The 16,066-nt window shown below is 40.6% G+C and overlaps 3 protein-coding genes across 4 annotated transcripts in view; 1 reads left to right on the top strand and 2 right to left on the bottom strand.

Annotated features, from left to right (window-relative positions):
- The first annotated feature begins 1,369 nt into the window (after positions 1-1,369).
- Positions 1,370-10,293, top strand: ninj1 (ninjurin 1). Its single transcript, XM_060858631.1, has 4 exons — positions 1,370-1,534; positions 5,862-6,102; positions 6,934-7,109; positions 7,951-10,293. The coding sequence occupies exons 1-3, from the start codon at positions 1,475-1,477 to the stop codon at positions 7,074-7,076; spliced, it is 444 nt and encodes a 147-aa protein (XP_060714614.1). The 5' UTR covers positions 1,370-1,474; the 3' UTR covers positions 7,077-7,109; positions 7,951-10,293.
- Positions 10,294-11,121: 828 nt separating this feature from the next.
- On the bottom strand, positions 11,122-14,674 carry card19 (caspase recruitment domain family, member 19). Of its 2 annotated transcripts, XM_060858587.1 has the most exons (6): positions 14,628-14,674; positions 13,761-13,900; positions 13,449-13,608; positions 13,042-13,107; positions 12,858-12,923; positions 11,122-12,608 (listed from the first exon to the last, which is right to left on the bottom strand). In XM_060858587.1, the coding sequence occupies exons 1-6, from the start codon at positions 14,635-14,637 to the stop codon at positions 12,496-12,498; spliced, it is 555 nt and encodes a 184-aa protein (XP_060714570.1). In that variant the 5' UTR covers positions 14,638-14,674; the 3' UTR covers positions 11,122-12,495. The 2 variants fall into 2 exon arrangements, with proteins under 2 accessions (XP_060714570.1, XP_060714571.1); XM_060858588.1 differs by lacking the exon at positions 14,628-14,674 and having other exon boundaries at positions 13,761-13,907.
- A 702-nt stretch (positions 14,675-15,376) lies between these two features.
- Positions 15,377-16,066, bottom strand: part of LOC132837887 (protein bicaudal D homolog 2-like) — an 11,592-nt gene continuing 10,902 nt past the window's right edge. Inside the window, exon 9 of the mRNA XM_060857846.1 lies at positions 15,377-16,066. This exon is cut by the window's right edge and continues 1,564 nt beyond it. The gene's annotated coding sequence lies outside the window, so the exon portion shown is untranslated.

Raw genomic sequence — 16,066 nt, 5'->3', positions numbered from 1 at the left:
CTCTCTCTCTCTCTCTCTCTCTCTCTCTCTCTCTCTCTCTCTCTCTTAAAGAATCAAGCTGAAAAGAGTGTAATATAAAATATAGAGTGCACTCGTGCAGCTTTACCTGTACAGCTTTAAGCAATGTACACTGTCAGGTTTGTCACTAATGTTAATGTGGCTCACACACAGTGTGGGTTTACTACTGAACTCAGTGCCAGAGGCTTTGGTAACGCTGCAGCTGGTAATTAGTTTAATTGTATGTGTTTAGAGCCTGAGTGACTGTTTGGTCTGTAAGAGCTTGGGCTTAAAATCTCAGCTGTTTACTCTGTAAGTGGGAGGCAGTGTGTTCTTCAGGCCTGTACACATGTAGTTCAACGCTGTGGCTCTGTCATCGGATTAGGAGCTTCGTCTCCTGTGTTTCCTCACATTTTACCCTGATAAAGAAATATATTGATTGAGGTATGAAGTTAATTGCCTCGGGGATCTTTCTCATTTACCAGGATGAATTAGTACATAAATTATTGTACACAAATAACTGTGTATTACAAAATTTTAAGGATCCTGTTTACTTATTTGCTTTTATTTTACTATTATTACCACAATGTGTGTGAGAAACTCCCATCAACTTTATGAATGGGAATTATCCATGAGAGATTCAATCAAAGTCTGATTCTTGTACTATGTACAGTAAGAAGGTATAGATTAAAGAGAACACTGGTGTGTATTTTGATGAGGAGGTTATATATGAAGATTCTCATATATATGTTTATGTCAGTAGTAGATCAAGTGTCGTACACAGGTCAAATGTATTAACAGTAGATATGGGAATGACAGATAAACATGTGTCTATATATACAGTAAGTGTGTTATATCAGTTTGTGTAAAAGAAGATGCGCTTGTTTCCATTTACACGTCTTTATACTGAGCCACCGGAAGGTGGCAGTAGAAGTCATTTGAAATTCATTAGTCATGATTGGTTTTATTCTAGAGCAGGGTTTGAGTTCACACCACCACACCCGAAGGTACCCAACTGCACTTTACCTGGTCACTGAGTTGGTATCATGAGGGTCTCTTTTTTTTGTCATTTTAACCATATATAGCTGTTACAGTACACAGTGAGATACAATACAGATACAGGACACTATCTTCTCTACATGGGAAGGTGCAGAAGGTGGATCTTTTATAAATGACTGAAGGAAGGATTTGGGGTTGTTGATTTCCTGTTGTTTGGCTTCTGTAGAGTTCTTTTGTTTGATCTGCATCGTGTGTATGAAGTGTGTGAGAGGAGATGAGATGAGATGAGATGAGATGAGATGAGATGACCCAACCCAACTTCAGCCGAACATTCATTCACATTCAAAACACACACACACAGCCGCACGCACACACACATAGCCGCATACACACACACAGCCGCATACACACACACAGCCGCAGGCACACACACAGCCGCACACACACATAGCCGCACACACACACACACAGGGCGGTCATGGCGTCTGAAGCAGTGGAACTGAACAAAGATGCCGACAGACACAGACGAGACGGAGAGGTTAGTAACTGTTTTAGGTCACGCAGTAACCACGTTACAGTAACGAACGTGTCCTCTGTTACACTCAGTCCTCACACGTGAAGTGTGTTGTAACAAAACGCGGTGTTTTATCAGACAAACCGGTCGCTGTTACTTCCGGTCAGTGTGTAGAACAAATATTAACGATTATAGAACGAGTTTCACTTTAAACTACACATTTATTTCCTTGTTTAAGTCTCACATGTGCACTGTGTGTGTGTGTGTGTGTGTGTGTGTGTGTGTGTGTGTGTGTGTTTGTTGCTATAGTTACAGTAACCAGATAGCGCTCTTATTGTGGAACAAGAACAAAAAGTTTGACAATTGTGTCCTAGTAATTATTGTTGTTATTTTTATTGTTATTGTTGTTATTATTTTTATTGTTGTTGTTGTTGTTGTTATTTACTACAACAAAACTGTGTCTAAATTCTTTGCTGTAGTTCCTTCACATGGTGTATAATTAATAATATAGATCTGAACTAAACTTTCTTTCTCTTTTGCATTTATCAAATTCAGCTTGTGTTGTGAATCAAGACAGGAATTAATGACGTGAACTAAGAATGAATAGCCGCAGGACGTAGTTGTCTGGTAATGTGGGAGGAACTAGAGAGGAGTTTATCTTCAGAATCGTGTAACTCCACATGTACATTTACATCCTAATGTCCAAGTGTTACAACAGCAGCAGAAAGTGCTAGAATTATGATAGACAATAAATAATAATAGCCAGGCATCATATTTTAATAACAATATAAACAAAAATATAATTAATAAATATTAATACCTACTACTACTAATAAGGATGGTGATAATGATGATAATAATCATGTTCATGTGTCTAATGCAGGAACCAAGAATACAGTTAGTTATTTCTACTGAATGTTATTGTGAGATTGTTTGGTCCTGACAGGTGAGTGATGTGGTGACCCCATAAGCCACCCAGCAGCCTGTTTAATAAGAGAAAGTGGCAGAGGTTAGAAGGTGTTTCAGTGGTGTACAGTTTTGGAATCACTTTCTCCGCTCAGCTCTTTGTCCTGGTAATGAGCAGATCTTCGAATGTGATGCAGGTGAGGATTTTCCCAGAGGTCTTAGTGTGTCACAGCTTCATCTTCTTACTGGAGAAGGCTCCACCAAACCAGATAGTGATGCCAGTCAGAAAGATGAAATCTGTAGCTGTAGCATACAATCGCACCCGTTTAGCCTCACGTCGATGGAGCTTTGCCAGATGTGGTAAGAAGTGCATCCTTCGCTGAGCTTTCTTGTTGATGGTTGATGTGTACACCTCTCGTGTGAGATCCTGTTGTTCCCAGGACACAATTAATGTGCATCGCTGTGTTTTTTTAACAACGTTGAGCTCTGGGTTGTTCCAGCTACACCATCAGTCTAGATGTTGAACCTCCTGGTGATATTTTGACTCATGGTAAGAGACCGATAACAGTAATGTCATCTGCTAATTTGATCGACTTCACATATGCGTCACTGGAAACACAGTCACTTGTACAAAGGCATACAAAGTGAAGCCCAGTAGGAACTCTTTCATCGTTTCAAAGTTTTTCAGATGCTTCAAATACAGCTTTGACAGCTTTCTTTTTGTGCTATGTTGCGGTTTTGACCACTTCTGTGGTGACGCCCAAACTAACCCTGGAAAAAGTTAGGTTAGAATTTAGTGTCAGACTCTCCACTGAGGTGTAAGTTCATTCATAGTGTATTGCACCAGTATAAACAGTAACATATACGATCAGTACACATTGTGCTCTAACAGAACTGAGCTGAAAAGGTGATTTAAGAGAAGATGTAAAGGACGACTGGAAACTAAAGCTAGGCTTGTGGGATGTCCATCTGCTCATGTTTCTGCTCTCATTTGGCTCCTCTCAGGACACCTGAGAATGATTGACAGACTGTATGTTTAATGTGAATCAAAAGCCACAGAAAGTAGAAAAATTCCTCTCAGCTGACTCGGAATGACTGAGGAGTTAATGTTGAAATAGTAGAAATCCCTCAACTTTCCCTCCTCACCGTCAGCATGAGTTTAACCTTCAGAAAAAACCGTAGTGAAGTTACTGTGGAAAGACTGACATGTGGTTCTTACTCTTAGTTCTGTGCTTCTGCTTACTGCGCTTTCTAGTCTGAGGTCATGTGAAAGTTTGTTCATTCTGACACTTATTAATCTCACGAAGGGTCTGAAGAGGTTCAGCTTACTAACATCTATACAAGAGGAAGTGACAGTCACTGAGAATCAGTTTATTATTATGCACAATACGCCATCAACCTAGTGTTCCAGCTCTTTTTTACAAAACAGAATTAATTCATTTTAAAAGATGACAGAATTATATGAGATCTCATATGAGGAACACAATTAAGGTAAATCTCTGTGTTTTTTAAGAACGTTAAGCTCTGGGTTGTTCCAGCTAGAGTTGAACCTCCTGGTGATATCCATGCTGTACTGCATGTATGAGCTCACAGATGACTGTTTAGAGAGTAAGAGAGTATGAGTTGTGCCATGGGATGGCTGAGGCATTATAAGGATTGAAAATGCCGTTGGATGATAAGAGGAACTTGACCTGTGTGTATATATATATATATATATATATATATATATATCCACTTGACTGGAGTAAACAACATATCGTGCAGCTCTAATACAGATACTGCTCCAGGAAGATGTCTGGTGATGTTTTATTCTACTCACCGGCAGCGTTATACTCTTACATGATACCGTGGTGTCAGGAGGATTGAACACAAAGGTGGTGAAAAACATGAAGTGTGGTGTGTTGTATACAAACGTCTCTGTAGTTCCACTTTTCACAGAAACACACCTGCACATGCATTTCCTGAATTGTTTTGCTCTGAAGAAAGGGAACAAGTGAGCTAGAGAGAAAGAGATGTGTGAGAGAAGCCTGTGTGAGAGAAGCCTGTGTGAGAGAAGCCTGTGTGAGAGAAGCCTGTGTGAGAGAAGCCTGATATGAGGATAGAGATGGACAGAACACAGTCTGCATCCTCCAGATATGAATTAATCTGTCAGAGATGTCTGGATGTGTGTGTGTTTGTCTGTGTGTGGTGTGTGTGTGTGTGTGCGGACGAGTGCGTGAGGTGTGTGTGTGTGTCAGTGAAGTCTGCATGAGTGTGTGTGTGGGCGAGTTTGTTTGTGTGTGGTGTAGTGCGTGTGAGATGGTGTGTGGTGTGTGTGTTTTTGCGATTGTGTGTGTGGTATGGTGTGTGTGTGCGTGTGTGTGTGTGTGTGTGTGATGATGTGTTGAGTCTATCTGTCTTTTTCTGCCGTCTCACACAAGGGCTGTTGTGTTGTACAGAGACTCCACCCGACTGCCCTGCACACACACACACACACAGGACAAAGTTTCAGTCTGCTGAAGTTTCCTAAACACAGATGAGGTCGTGTTCCAATACATTCTCTTCCTCATGTTAACTCAAACTCCACACAGCTGTCCAGCTGTTTTTAGCCCAAGTTGTTTTTAACCCCATGTCACACACTTTTAACCCCACTTGCTGTGGCCACAGAGAATAAACACACTTCCTGAACCAGCACTTCCTGCCATTTCTAATAGTAATATTAAGACAATAATAAATCTTAACAATTTACAGATTAAAAAAAGGGCACAGCAAGTGAACTTAGTGTTTATGTGATTCGTAAAGCTCCAGATTCTCCGTCACTAAGGACACCAAGGTTATTTCTTATTATTGTCTTAGAGAGGAGAGAAACAGAGAAGTCCACCATGAGTGTAAAACACCAGGAAGGAAACGTTCTCTTGCTGAAAAACCCTGAACTCATTTCCTTTGTGGGGAAAAAAACACACAGCGTCCTGTAGCTGGAATTTCACACTGATCTCAGAACAGTGAAAGCTTTCAAAGTAGCAGAAGGTAGCAGTTCTGAACACTGGTTCCCTCACCAGGTTCCCTTTAAAGATAAATAATAAAGAAGTGTAAACTCTTCTGTCCTGAAGATGTGAGGAAACCTAAAGTTCCTGCCATACGTCAGAGAGCGCTGACACTGGAGACTCCTTCACACAGCATACACAAACATCTCCTGAGAGAAAACCTCACCACGTCAATCATCACGCACGCTTCAGGAGAAGGAGAAGCTGTTGAAACTGTGTGTGATGGACATGGAGTGTGTTGGGCGTCGTGTATTCAGTGGTCCAGATGTTAAGTGACTTAGATAACACCAGTGTGTGTGTCTCACATCATTTCCTCAGTGATGCTCTATTTATCCCAGTATAATTACTGTTCATCACACAGGCTCAGGATGCTGTAATAACAGTATTTCTGTGTGTGTGTGTGTGTGTGTGTGTGTGTTCAGACTGTGATGCATGGACACAGTAGAAGAAGGCTCTCGCGCCCACTCAACATGAACCACTATGCTAATAAGAAGAGCGCGGCGGAGAGCATGCTGGACGTAGCACTGCTGATGGCTAACGCGTCTCAGCTGAAGGCCGTGATGGAGCAGGGCCCCGAGTTCACCTTCTACATCCCACTGATCACACTCATCAGTATCTCAATCACACTGCAGGTCATTGTCGGCGTTTTACTCATATTCATCGGTGAGACACACACAGATACACACACACAAATACACACACAGCCAGATACACACACAGATACATACACCAGACAGACAGACAGATACACATACATACACACACACAGACAGATACACACAGATACACACACACAAATACACACACAGATAGACAGATACACACACATAGATTCACACACAGACACACACAGATACACACACACATACACCAGACAGACAGACATACATACATACCCAGACATACACACACACAGATAGACAGATACACACACACACACAAAATCACACACACGGATACACACACATACACTCACACAGACAGATACACACACATACACACCCAGACAGACAGACAGACATACATACACACCCAGACATTCACTCACACACAGATAGATGCACACACAGAGACAGATACACACACACACACACACAGACAGATACACACACACACACATACACCAGACAGACAGACAGACAGATACACACACATGCACACCCAGACATACACTCACACACAGATAGATGCACACACAGATAGACAGATACACACACACACAGAATCACACACAGATACACACACATACACTCACACAGACAGATACACACAGCTAGACAGATACACACATACACACAGATTCACACACATACCTACACACCCAGACATACACACACACAGACAGATGTTTTTTCCATATTTTATGTCTCCGTGTTTCTAAACTAAATAAAACTAAATCACTTTAGAAACAAGAAAACCCAAGAAACATGTCACCTTTTTATTGTTATGGGTGTTTGTTAAATCTCTTCTGTGTCTTTTGTCGTCGTTGTTTAGTGAAGTGGAATCTGAACGATGAAAGTAAACACTACCACCTGAACGTTCTGGAAAACATCTCCACAGCCCTGGTCTTCATCATCGTCGTCGTGAACATCTTCATCACAGCGTTCGGTGTGCAGAGACCCAACACGGGCGTGTGAGCGACACCGAGAACACACACACACACAAATCAGGTACACGGTAACACACACCGACACTCAGAGCCACACAGTAAACATAAACACACAACGTGAGAGTGCACACCCCTGCGCTTGTGAATGCCACATGTTTTACTCCAGATGTGTGATGTCTTAACACAGCACTACAGGAACAGGACTGATGATCTTCAGCTGATTTGTGTAGTTCCACTCAGCCATTTTGTACAAACACTCTATACACTGTTAGAAATAAACGAATATTGTTTTTAAAGGACAGATGAATTGGGCCATGATAAGAGTTATTAAAATTCAAAGAAAAAAAGAACGAGTAAAGCCACAAGCAGCGATCATAGGGGTCCAAGCATTACTGGTGTAACTCACCTCCTGGTTAACGTGACCTTATTAATCTGTCAGCTTTAAAGCCCAGTGCTGGGAAACACCTGCTGCAAGCTGACCGGGTTTGTGTGGTTTAGAAAGTCACAGTGATGCAGCAGGTCAGACTTCAGCTGGATCAGGGAGAACATCTGAACCTGTGCTCAGCATCATTTACATGCTTTGGATCGTTGTTTAGGTCGTAATGCTTACGTGTAATTCGCTCAATATTTAAATAAGCTGAGATGTCAGGGGTGGAGCTAAAGTGACCAAAAGCCATCTTCAAGTTATCAGATCTGAACACAATCAAACTGTAGGTTGAGAAGATGTGGAGAGATGGTCCACAGTACCAGCATCAGGGTGAGGAGCAGGTCCCTCATCACGTAACTCCGGTGTTATAAAAACAACCAAGCAGAAAGAAACGTGAATGGGTTAAAAACAAAAAACCTCAGTGTTGTGTTTTGAGATCCTCTGAGACTGATTCCAGCATGATAATCCCTCTCAGGTCTGAGCTGTAAGAGAACTAGAGAGCCATTGGGGCTCTGGGATCTCTATGGGGAAGTTTTCACCATCACCAGGACCTGCTGCGTTCCTCCTGACTGTACGAGTGTGTGGATTATCGCCGAGTGCAAGAAACAAACACCACCACCAGGATTCCGTACAAACGTCTGCTGAAATTTCCCCGGTTTCATCTTTCACGTGACCACGTGTGTCCACGTGTGTGTGTGGGATCGATTATTAATGACACCAAATGCTGCCTGGGTTTAAAAAATTCACCCACACTTTTTCTTGTTCTACTGAAATGCATGTAGTGTATTATAGTGTTAATAAGTTTTAATAAACACCTGTATGTTCAGGATGAGCTGATAAAGGGTTACACCATGTGTACTGATATTCACACTGACCTTCATCACAGCCATAGGAACGGAGCACACACCCGAGCATGTGATTCATGAATCGATTATCAGCATTAATGTAGCATTTGCAAACGATTCACAGCAGTGTAAGGGAGAAGATTTGGAAGCAGTTAGAAAAGAGACATCAACAGACCGGATTTCACCACAGACCGAGTTTAGACTCCGCTGAGAGCTTCAGCAATGACACTGTGGCCTGTAACATTTTCTGACTCCACAAAGACCTGACGAGTTTATTTAAACCCATAAACTCAGGACGGCAACACACACACACACACACACCTGCGTACCTTTATGTATTATTCTGCTTTAGTACTCCTGCCTGATTCTCCACGTTGTTCTTAACTCCAGCTCAGATACACACAGCTCATGTTTATCTTTTTTAATGCATATAAAATGTTTATTCCAACCAAAGCGTGTATATAATTATATATATAAATATAGTGTGTGTGTATTGAAGAGTTATTTGTAGTGTGTATTGAAGAGTTATTTGTAACTTTGCCTTTTAAGACGAATACTGAACTTAAACGGTGGACGTGTCCGTGTGCAGCCAATCGTACGTCTTTAGTTGTTATTTCATTTGTTATTTTTTGTCCAAATTGTTCATTTAACCTTATATGATGATCTCACTTCCCCAAACTGCTGCCTGTGTAAAGACCTTTGGCTGCGTCTCCAGCAGCTCCCTACTTTCTTCACTTGTCAGGGCGCTGATCATAGAGTCGGACATTAAATCCCACAATGCTCTCTGTGTTCTCTTTGTTGAAATGACATCATATTGTCTGAAGCCTCTGGACTCGCCTCAGCTCTGAGTCTACAGCCGTAAACTGCTCACTGCTGAATGATTTCTTATGTCGGTTATTTTTTATCTTTATTGTACGTTTTTTTAATGGTTTGTTTGGGTCTAATGACTGTAAAGAGTTTAACGATTAAAACAATGCACTAGTAGATATTGAGATGAGCTATAAGTGTCACTGCAGAGACCTGAGCAGTCTGAACTCTACACAATACACTGACTCACCAGGTAGGGCGCTAGAGAGCTGACTGAGACACTGTGTTATATACATGGATATCTACACCTAGATGTCACCTTGGGGTCCTAAATGATGCTGCTGGACTTCTGTGCTGCGTTTGGTTGTTTAAATGAACGCAATCTAAAAACCAGACAGCAAGGGATTACATTACACAAGTGAGAATGTGTTTTATGATACTGAATGTTAGGAAATTATATTTCTGGTTCCGTTGGTTTGTTTTAGTCCTTGGTTAACGAACACAGCTAATCCATGCTAGTTACCCATTAGTTTGTAACAGTTAGGAAAACCGACAATGTTTGTAGATTCCGAAGCTCTTAATAAGGACATTAAAAATTGACCCCATGCTTTTTTGCTTAAAGGTTAAAAGACCAAACTTTATGTATGTTCTGTAAGATTTCCTTATCTGTCACATATTTTATTAGATTGTCCTGGACTTAACACAAGCAGAATGCTCTTATATCAACTTACTTCACTTAAGGACATATTTAATGACATTATGTCTGAAAAGGATTTTTTATCAATTCGATTTCAATTCAAGTTTATTTGTATATCGCTTTTTACAATTGACATCGTCTCAAAGCAGCTTTACAGAACATCAACATAGAACAAAAGGTTATTATAAAGAATTATTTGATACAAAATTCATGATTAATATTAGATATATTTAGTTCACAATGTGTAGGTATTTATCCCTAACGAGCAAGTCTGAGGTGACTCAGGCAGCAGTGTGTTATCGTATGTTAATTAAAAAAAATTGTATAACATGACTTGCTGTTTATATTTGTTTGGTTTTTACTGTATTTATATGATATTTGTGTTTTTGTAATTGAATTTTTGCCATGAAAATAGCTTTGATTGCTGACATGGTATTAAATAAAATAATCCGAATCTAAAGCAGAAAGCACACAATTTCAGCCTCAGAGTCAAACTTTGTTGTTGGTTTTTTTTGGTTTATGTGACTTTAGTACATAATTATTTAATGTGGCAAAAGTATTGTGGGACAGGAATAAAGAAAAGACTGAACGGTCTTTGGCACCTCAACTATCTAACTTTCACATTATGTTCCTCTCAAATTTGTGTATCATATTTAATAAACCAATCCAATTTAAATGTTTAAATGAACATGTATAGTCACACCATTGTAGCAGTGTTACATGCAGTAGGCTATAAGGTAAGTAGTGATTGTTCATATGAAGTTTACTCAAGTGGAAGAATGTAAGTAATAAACTTACACCTACTAGCGCTATGCATTATATTGTGAAAAAGTAGATTATCTTAATATCAAAACCTTCATTTTTCTCTGGACTTAATGATAAATACATGTCTGACCTTTGAAACGAACCAAAAACAACTAGAAAATCGCATTCATGATGATTTATGGTGATTTTATTTCCCTTTGCCTACATTGACGCTAATGCATTGAGGAGTTGGTCCCCTGTACCAAGATGGCGGCTCTGTTGACGCATTCGTTCTAATGTACTGCCGTAACCAAGGCGACATCTAGTGTATATGTCTATGTGTTATAATTAATGCTGAAGACTAAAGTTAGAGAGCCATCTAGTGGTCAGGAGACATCTTTAATATCCTACTGCCTTTATTTCAGCTCCTCTGTGCAACAGTGTGGCTGAAGAATGTTTTATTTTTCTGTAAAGTGTGTGTGTGTGTGTGTGTGTGTGTGTGTGTGTGTGTGTGTGTGTGTGTGAGAATATAAAGAAAGCCAGTATATATCAGTACACTTTATTGTATTTACTTTAATATGATTGTTACAACACTTTGTAGTTTCTCTTTTTTTTACTAAAAGTCTTTAAAAACATAAAAATTCTAAAACACAGATGTTTGGATGGTTTATTGTTTTCTCTCACAAGGCACCGTGTCACACCGTGTGACTGCTGTATACAGCTTTAGCATTGAACCGAAATGCATTAGAGTCAGAATAAAGGTTTCTAAAAATATAAAGGTTTACGTAAAAGCTCCAACTTGATAAAATGCCTCCAGTCCAGTCTGCAGTAATGAAGCGCTGCATCTCTGCTCTGATGACATTAAGATGGCCGTGTTAGTGTTCTAGCTGGAACACCTTTGTTTTATAAAGTCTATTCTAAAGCACACACCGTTTTAGTGTGGTTGTAAGTTAAAAGTGCCCTGATGGCGCCCCCGTGTGGTTGCCCCTGATGATGGTTTACTGTAGACACCTGAGGCCGCGTTCACTTTAACAAGCTCAGAGTCTGTAACGTGGCTGCGGCTGAAGATTAAGATCCAAACAGCGTCTCTGTGTTGTAGGACATTTACATTTACAGCATTTAGCAGACTTAGCACCTTATCCAGAGTGACTTACAACTGAGCAACTGAGGGTTAAGGGCCTTGCTCAGGGGCCCAGCAGTGGCAGCTTGGTGGACCTGGGGTTTGAACTCATGACCTTCCAATCAGTAGCCCAACACCTTAACCACTGAGCTACCACATCCCCACCTCTACACAGGACGTCTCTACACTCACACTGGTCCCAGTGGAGCATGAGGTGTGTTTATGTAACAGTGCCAGTGAACGCAGGGTCACTAACACACCTGGAGTGTAGATCAGCTAGTGCTCATGTTTAAAGCGACCGTTTAAAGCTTCTACGATAAAACACACTGATATTTTGATCATGTCGGTCTGATTACGTCACATTTCCACAGCAGCAGCTCATTCTGGAGCTTCGTCAGCTTCTCTGTGCCTTTAACACCAACACATTTACACATCAGATTAGTGCAGATGGACGTCCCGGGGAATACACACACTTCTGTAAGGCTCTGACAGGTTCGGTCCCATGGTGGAGAGACGCAGTGCTTCCTCAGCTCTAACATTAAACCATTTCCAGAGGCTGTCAGTGTAAACACACACACACTCACTCACTCACTCACACTCACTCACACAGATCTGACTTTGTAGTGGAAAATATTAAACCTTAAGCAAAAGGAGAAACGATTTAAACAGCTGTGGGTTTGTTCTCTCGTGTCATTTACAGTATGTACACAATCCTTTAAAAAAAAAAATAATAAAACGTAAGGCACTTTAACCCTGCCGTGTGTGAGCAGGCAAGCGGAGCGTCATGTTAGTGTGATTAGTGAGAGGTTATCGACCCAGACCATCATCTGTGTACCAGATCAGAACCTCACGGATCTTCCTCCCGATCCTCAGAGCAGCGAAGCCCAGAGTGCTGCTCGAACCCGACGCTGCCTTCACATCTACACACACACACACACACACACACACACAGAGGACAACGTGGTCAATAAAGATAATACATTTGTGTTTTGTTTAAATGTCACTGATGTCTATATTTTGACCTCCAAAAGGTGTACAGAGTTTTAGAAAAGGAACTAAGAGAAAAACTCGCATTAAAACACCAGTGAAAGAGTCGCTGCTCTGTGTGATGGAGTGATTACAGTCTAAACAGAGGTGAAAGAGTGTAAAATGTGTGTTTCATCCCTTACCTCCGTAATAATACAGTAACGCTGCTCCTACAGCCGCACTGAAACAGCTGAGAAAAAACAGAGGACCTGTGGAGAGAAAGAGAGAGAGAGAGAGAGAGATGAGTAAAGTACGCAGGATGATACACACTGGAATGAAGCACATGTTTTTTCTTGTCTTCCTGTTAGACAAGGAGCTGATGCTCACCCTGTTGGTTTAACGTGTGTCTCTCAGCAGGTCTGGAGGCAGGTCTCAGGATCGGATCAGCAGATTCTACAGAATCAAACGATTCACTGGTGAATGATTCAGACTTCATGTAAAATACAGTGTGTGTGTGTGTGTGTGTGTGTGTGTGTGTGTTGGACTGGTTATGGGACTGTTTCACGATCTTGTCATGACTTGAGTATTTGTGGAACAGATCAGTGTGTCTGATACTGAATTACCTTCAGAAACTGTAAAACTCTGTTACCTTTTCACATATGAAGCAAAAAAATAATAAAAAATGTATGCAGATCATTTTAACTGGTGAGCAATGAGACCTGTGTAAGTACTCTAGCAGTTAGTGTAGTGTGTGTGTCTGTGTGTGTGTGTGTGTGTGTGTGTGTGTGTCTGACCCCGGCGGTGGCGGAGGCGTGTAGGAAGGCTGAAATACACCTCCTCCACATGCAGGTGAAGCGCACGGTAAAACTCTCGGCACGCTTCCTCCCCTTTCTCCTGCAGGTGTGTGAGAAGCTCGGACAGTCGCATACACGTGGGTACGTCCAGATCTCTGAACTGTACAACACACACACACACACACACACACACACACACCGTAAAAGTCAGGGCCACGCCCTCAACAGGCATTCTCTTCCCCCTTGGGTGCTGGAGGCAGCATACACACGTCTGTCTGGTGTTTCTGGACGTTTTCTGGCTCACAGTCTCACCTTGGTTGCCTCCTTGTCAGTGAGGATCTGAGGGTAGATTCTGTTCAGCTGCAGAATGATTTTATCCACCAGCTCGGTGTCCAGGCGCCGGTTTGACTTCAGGAACCAGCTGTCTGCCTTTAACTGCTCGTGGAAGCTGTCTGACATTCAGAGAGGAAAAAAAAAGGAATTAACTGAAAATAAATGGCTTTTTTTTAAAGCTTCGAAATCCCAGAGAGCGCTCGATCCCTGGTGCTGATGAAAGAGCACACAAGCAGACACTGTGTTTGTTTACATCCCCTGCACTTATCTGATCAAGTCCAACTTCCTGAGTAATCTGATTGTGTAAATCCGCTTGTGTCCAGTCACTTCATTACCACTAAACAATCGTACGTTAAATGCAACTATAAACAGGTCAAAAGTATTCGTTGATAAATAAGAAACTGTAATTGGTGTTACTATAATTAAATAAATAAATAAATAAAAAAAAAGTAAGCTTTGTACTTTATGTAAAAAAAAAGAATGCAACAAGTTACACTTCCGGGTTTGGCCACAAGAGGGCGCGTTGTGAATGAAAATATATGAATAAGAGGATTTATTTATTTATTAGTGAAAATTAATCTTGTCTGTTACTGATAAAAAATGAACAATGGTTTAATTGTTAAATGTTCTATTCAGAAAAACTGAGTTTATGTAGAGTTTATAAAGAGTTTATAAAGAGTTTATATAGAGTTTATGTTTACTTTAACACTCCAGCGTTCATTCAGCCACTAAAGTAGATCTTTAAACACATAAACATCACAGAATAAGATTAAATACACTAATAATCACTGTCTGTGAGCTGAAGTGTAATAATTTGAGCTAAAAAGTGCTCATGTTGACACTAACCTCCCATCATGGCTCCTTGTCCTGCCCTTTGTTTTGGCCCCACCCATGACTTCTGGAAAAGGGGCGGGGTCAATGACGTCATTTAGGAAAAGCTGGCCTTTGAGCTTCATCAACCGGAAGTAGCATTTCGGTGCTGTGGGGTTGTTGTTGTTTTTTTTGTTTGTTTGTTGTTTGTTTGTTTGTTTTAATGTATTATTATTCGTTTCTCCAACAACGTTTCGTTTTAATACTAATACTTTCACGGCGTAGACTTTTATTTTGCTTTACTGTGTAAATGTACGGACTTCCGCGTTTAGTTAGTTTTAAGTATTTTTTTATAAAGAATTTAAAAATATATAATATGATTAAAATATATATTAATAATAACTAAAATATAAAGTTTGCACAGCGGGTTTGCAATCAACGTGTATATATTATATATTATATACATTTCAAAGTGTTACTGTTGTAATTATCATGTAATTAATAATTCATGTTGTTTTTTGTATTTTGTATTTAATAATTCTTATCTTATGTAATAATTATTATATTATTTATAATTTTCAGAAGGTTATATTTAAATCTGTAAATATAATTGTAGCTCAGTAGCTTCATGTACGGAAATGACGCGAAAGGAGACTTTTACGTAACGGAAGTTAATGGCTGAACGGAAGTTAATGGCTCACGTTAGCTTGTTTGTGTACACTATTAAACGTTATAAAGACTTATATGACAACACATGAGACGCTATTAAGTACAGTACAATATACTGTATTAAACACTGACAGGCTTTATTAGCAAGTTAGAAATCATTTGAATATAAAACAGAAATAACAGGAGATCTGTTATTTAAATGAAAACACTTTATCTGGTTTCTGATAATAAACAAACAAACAAACAGTTGTTATTAAAGGCACGTGTGAAAACATCTGGAACATCTGTATCTAAACTAAACACACTTTTAGTAAGACACGTCCTCATCGACTTCCCCTCATGACCAGTGCACATCATCTCCATAACATCAGCCAGAGACAGTGTGGAGTGTGTAGTAGAGCAGGGAACAACTCCTGTCTGTCTGTCTCACTGTCTGTCTGTTTCACTAACTGTCTGTCTCATTGTCTGTCTGTCTCACTGTCTGTCTGTCTCACTAACTGTCTGTCTCATTGTCTGTCTGTCTCACTGTCTGCCTCTGCCTGTCTGTCTGTCTCACTGACTGCCTGTCTGTCTCTGCCTGTCTGTCTCACTGTCTGTCTGTCTGTCTCTGCCTGTCTGTCTCACTGTCTGTCTCACTAACTGTCTGTCTCACTGTCTGTCTGTCTCACTGTCTGCCTCTGCCTGTCTGTCTGTCTCACTGCCTGTCTGTCTGTCTCTGCCTGTCTGTCTCACTGTCTGTCTCACTAACTGTCTGTCTCACTGTCTGTCTGTCTCACTGTCTGCCTCTGCCTGTCTGTCTGTCTCAC

This window comes from Tachysurus vachellii, chromosome 22 (genome assembly GCF_030014155.1).
Source record: "Tachysurus vachellii isolate PV-2020 chromosome 22, HZAU_Pvac_v1, whole genome shotgun sequence".
In the NCBI taxonomy this organism is placed as follows: domain Eukaryota; kingdom Metazoa; phylum Chordata; class Actinopteri; order Siluriformes; family Bagridae; genus Tachysurus; species Tachysurus vachellii.
Note: the sequence above shows the minus strand (reverse complement) of the source record. Positions and strands in the feature narration are given on the sequence as shown.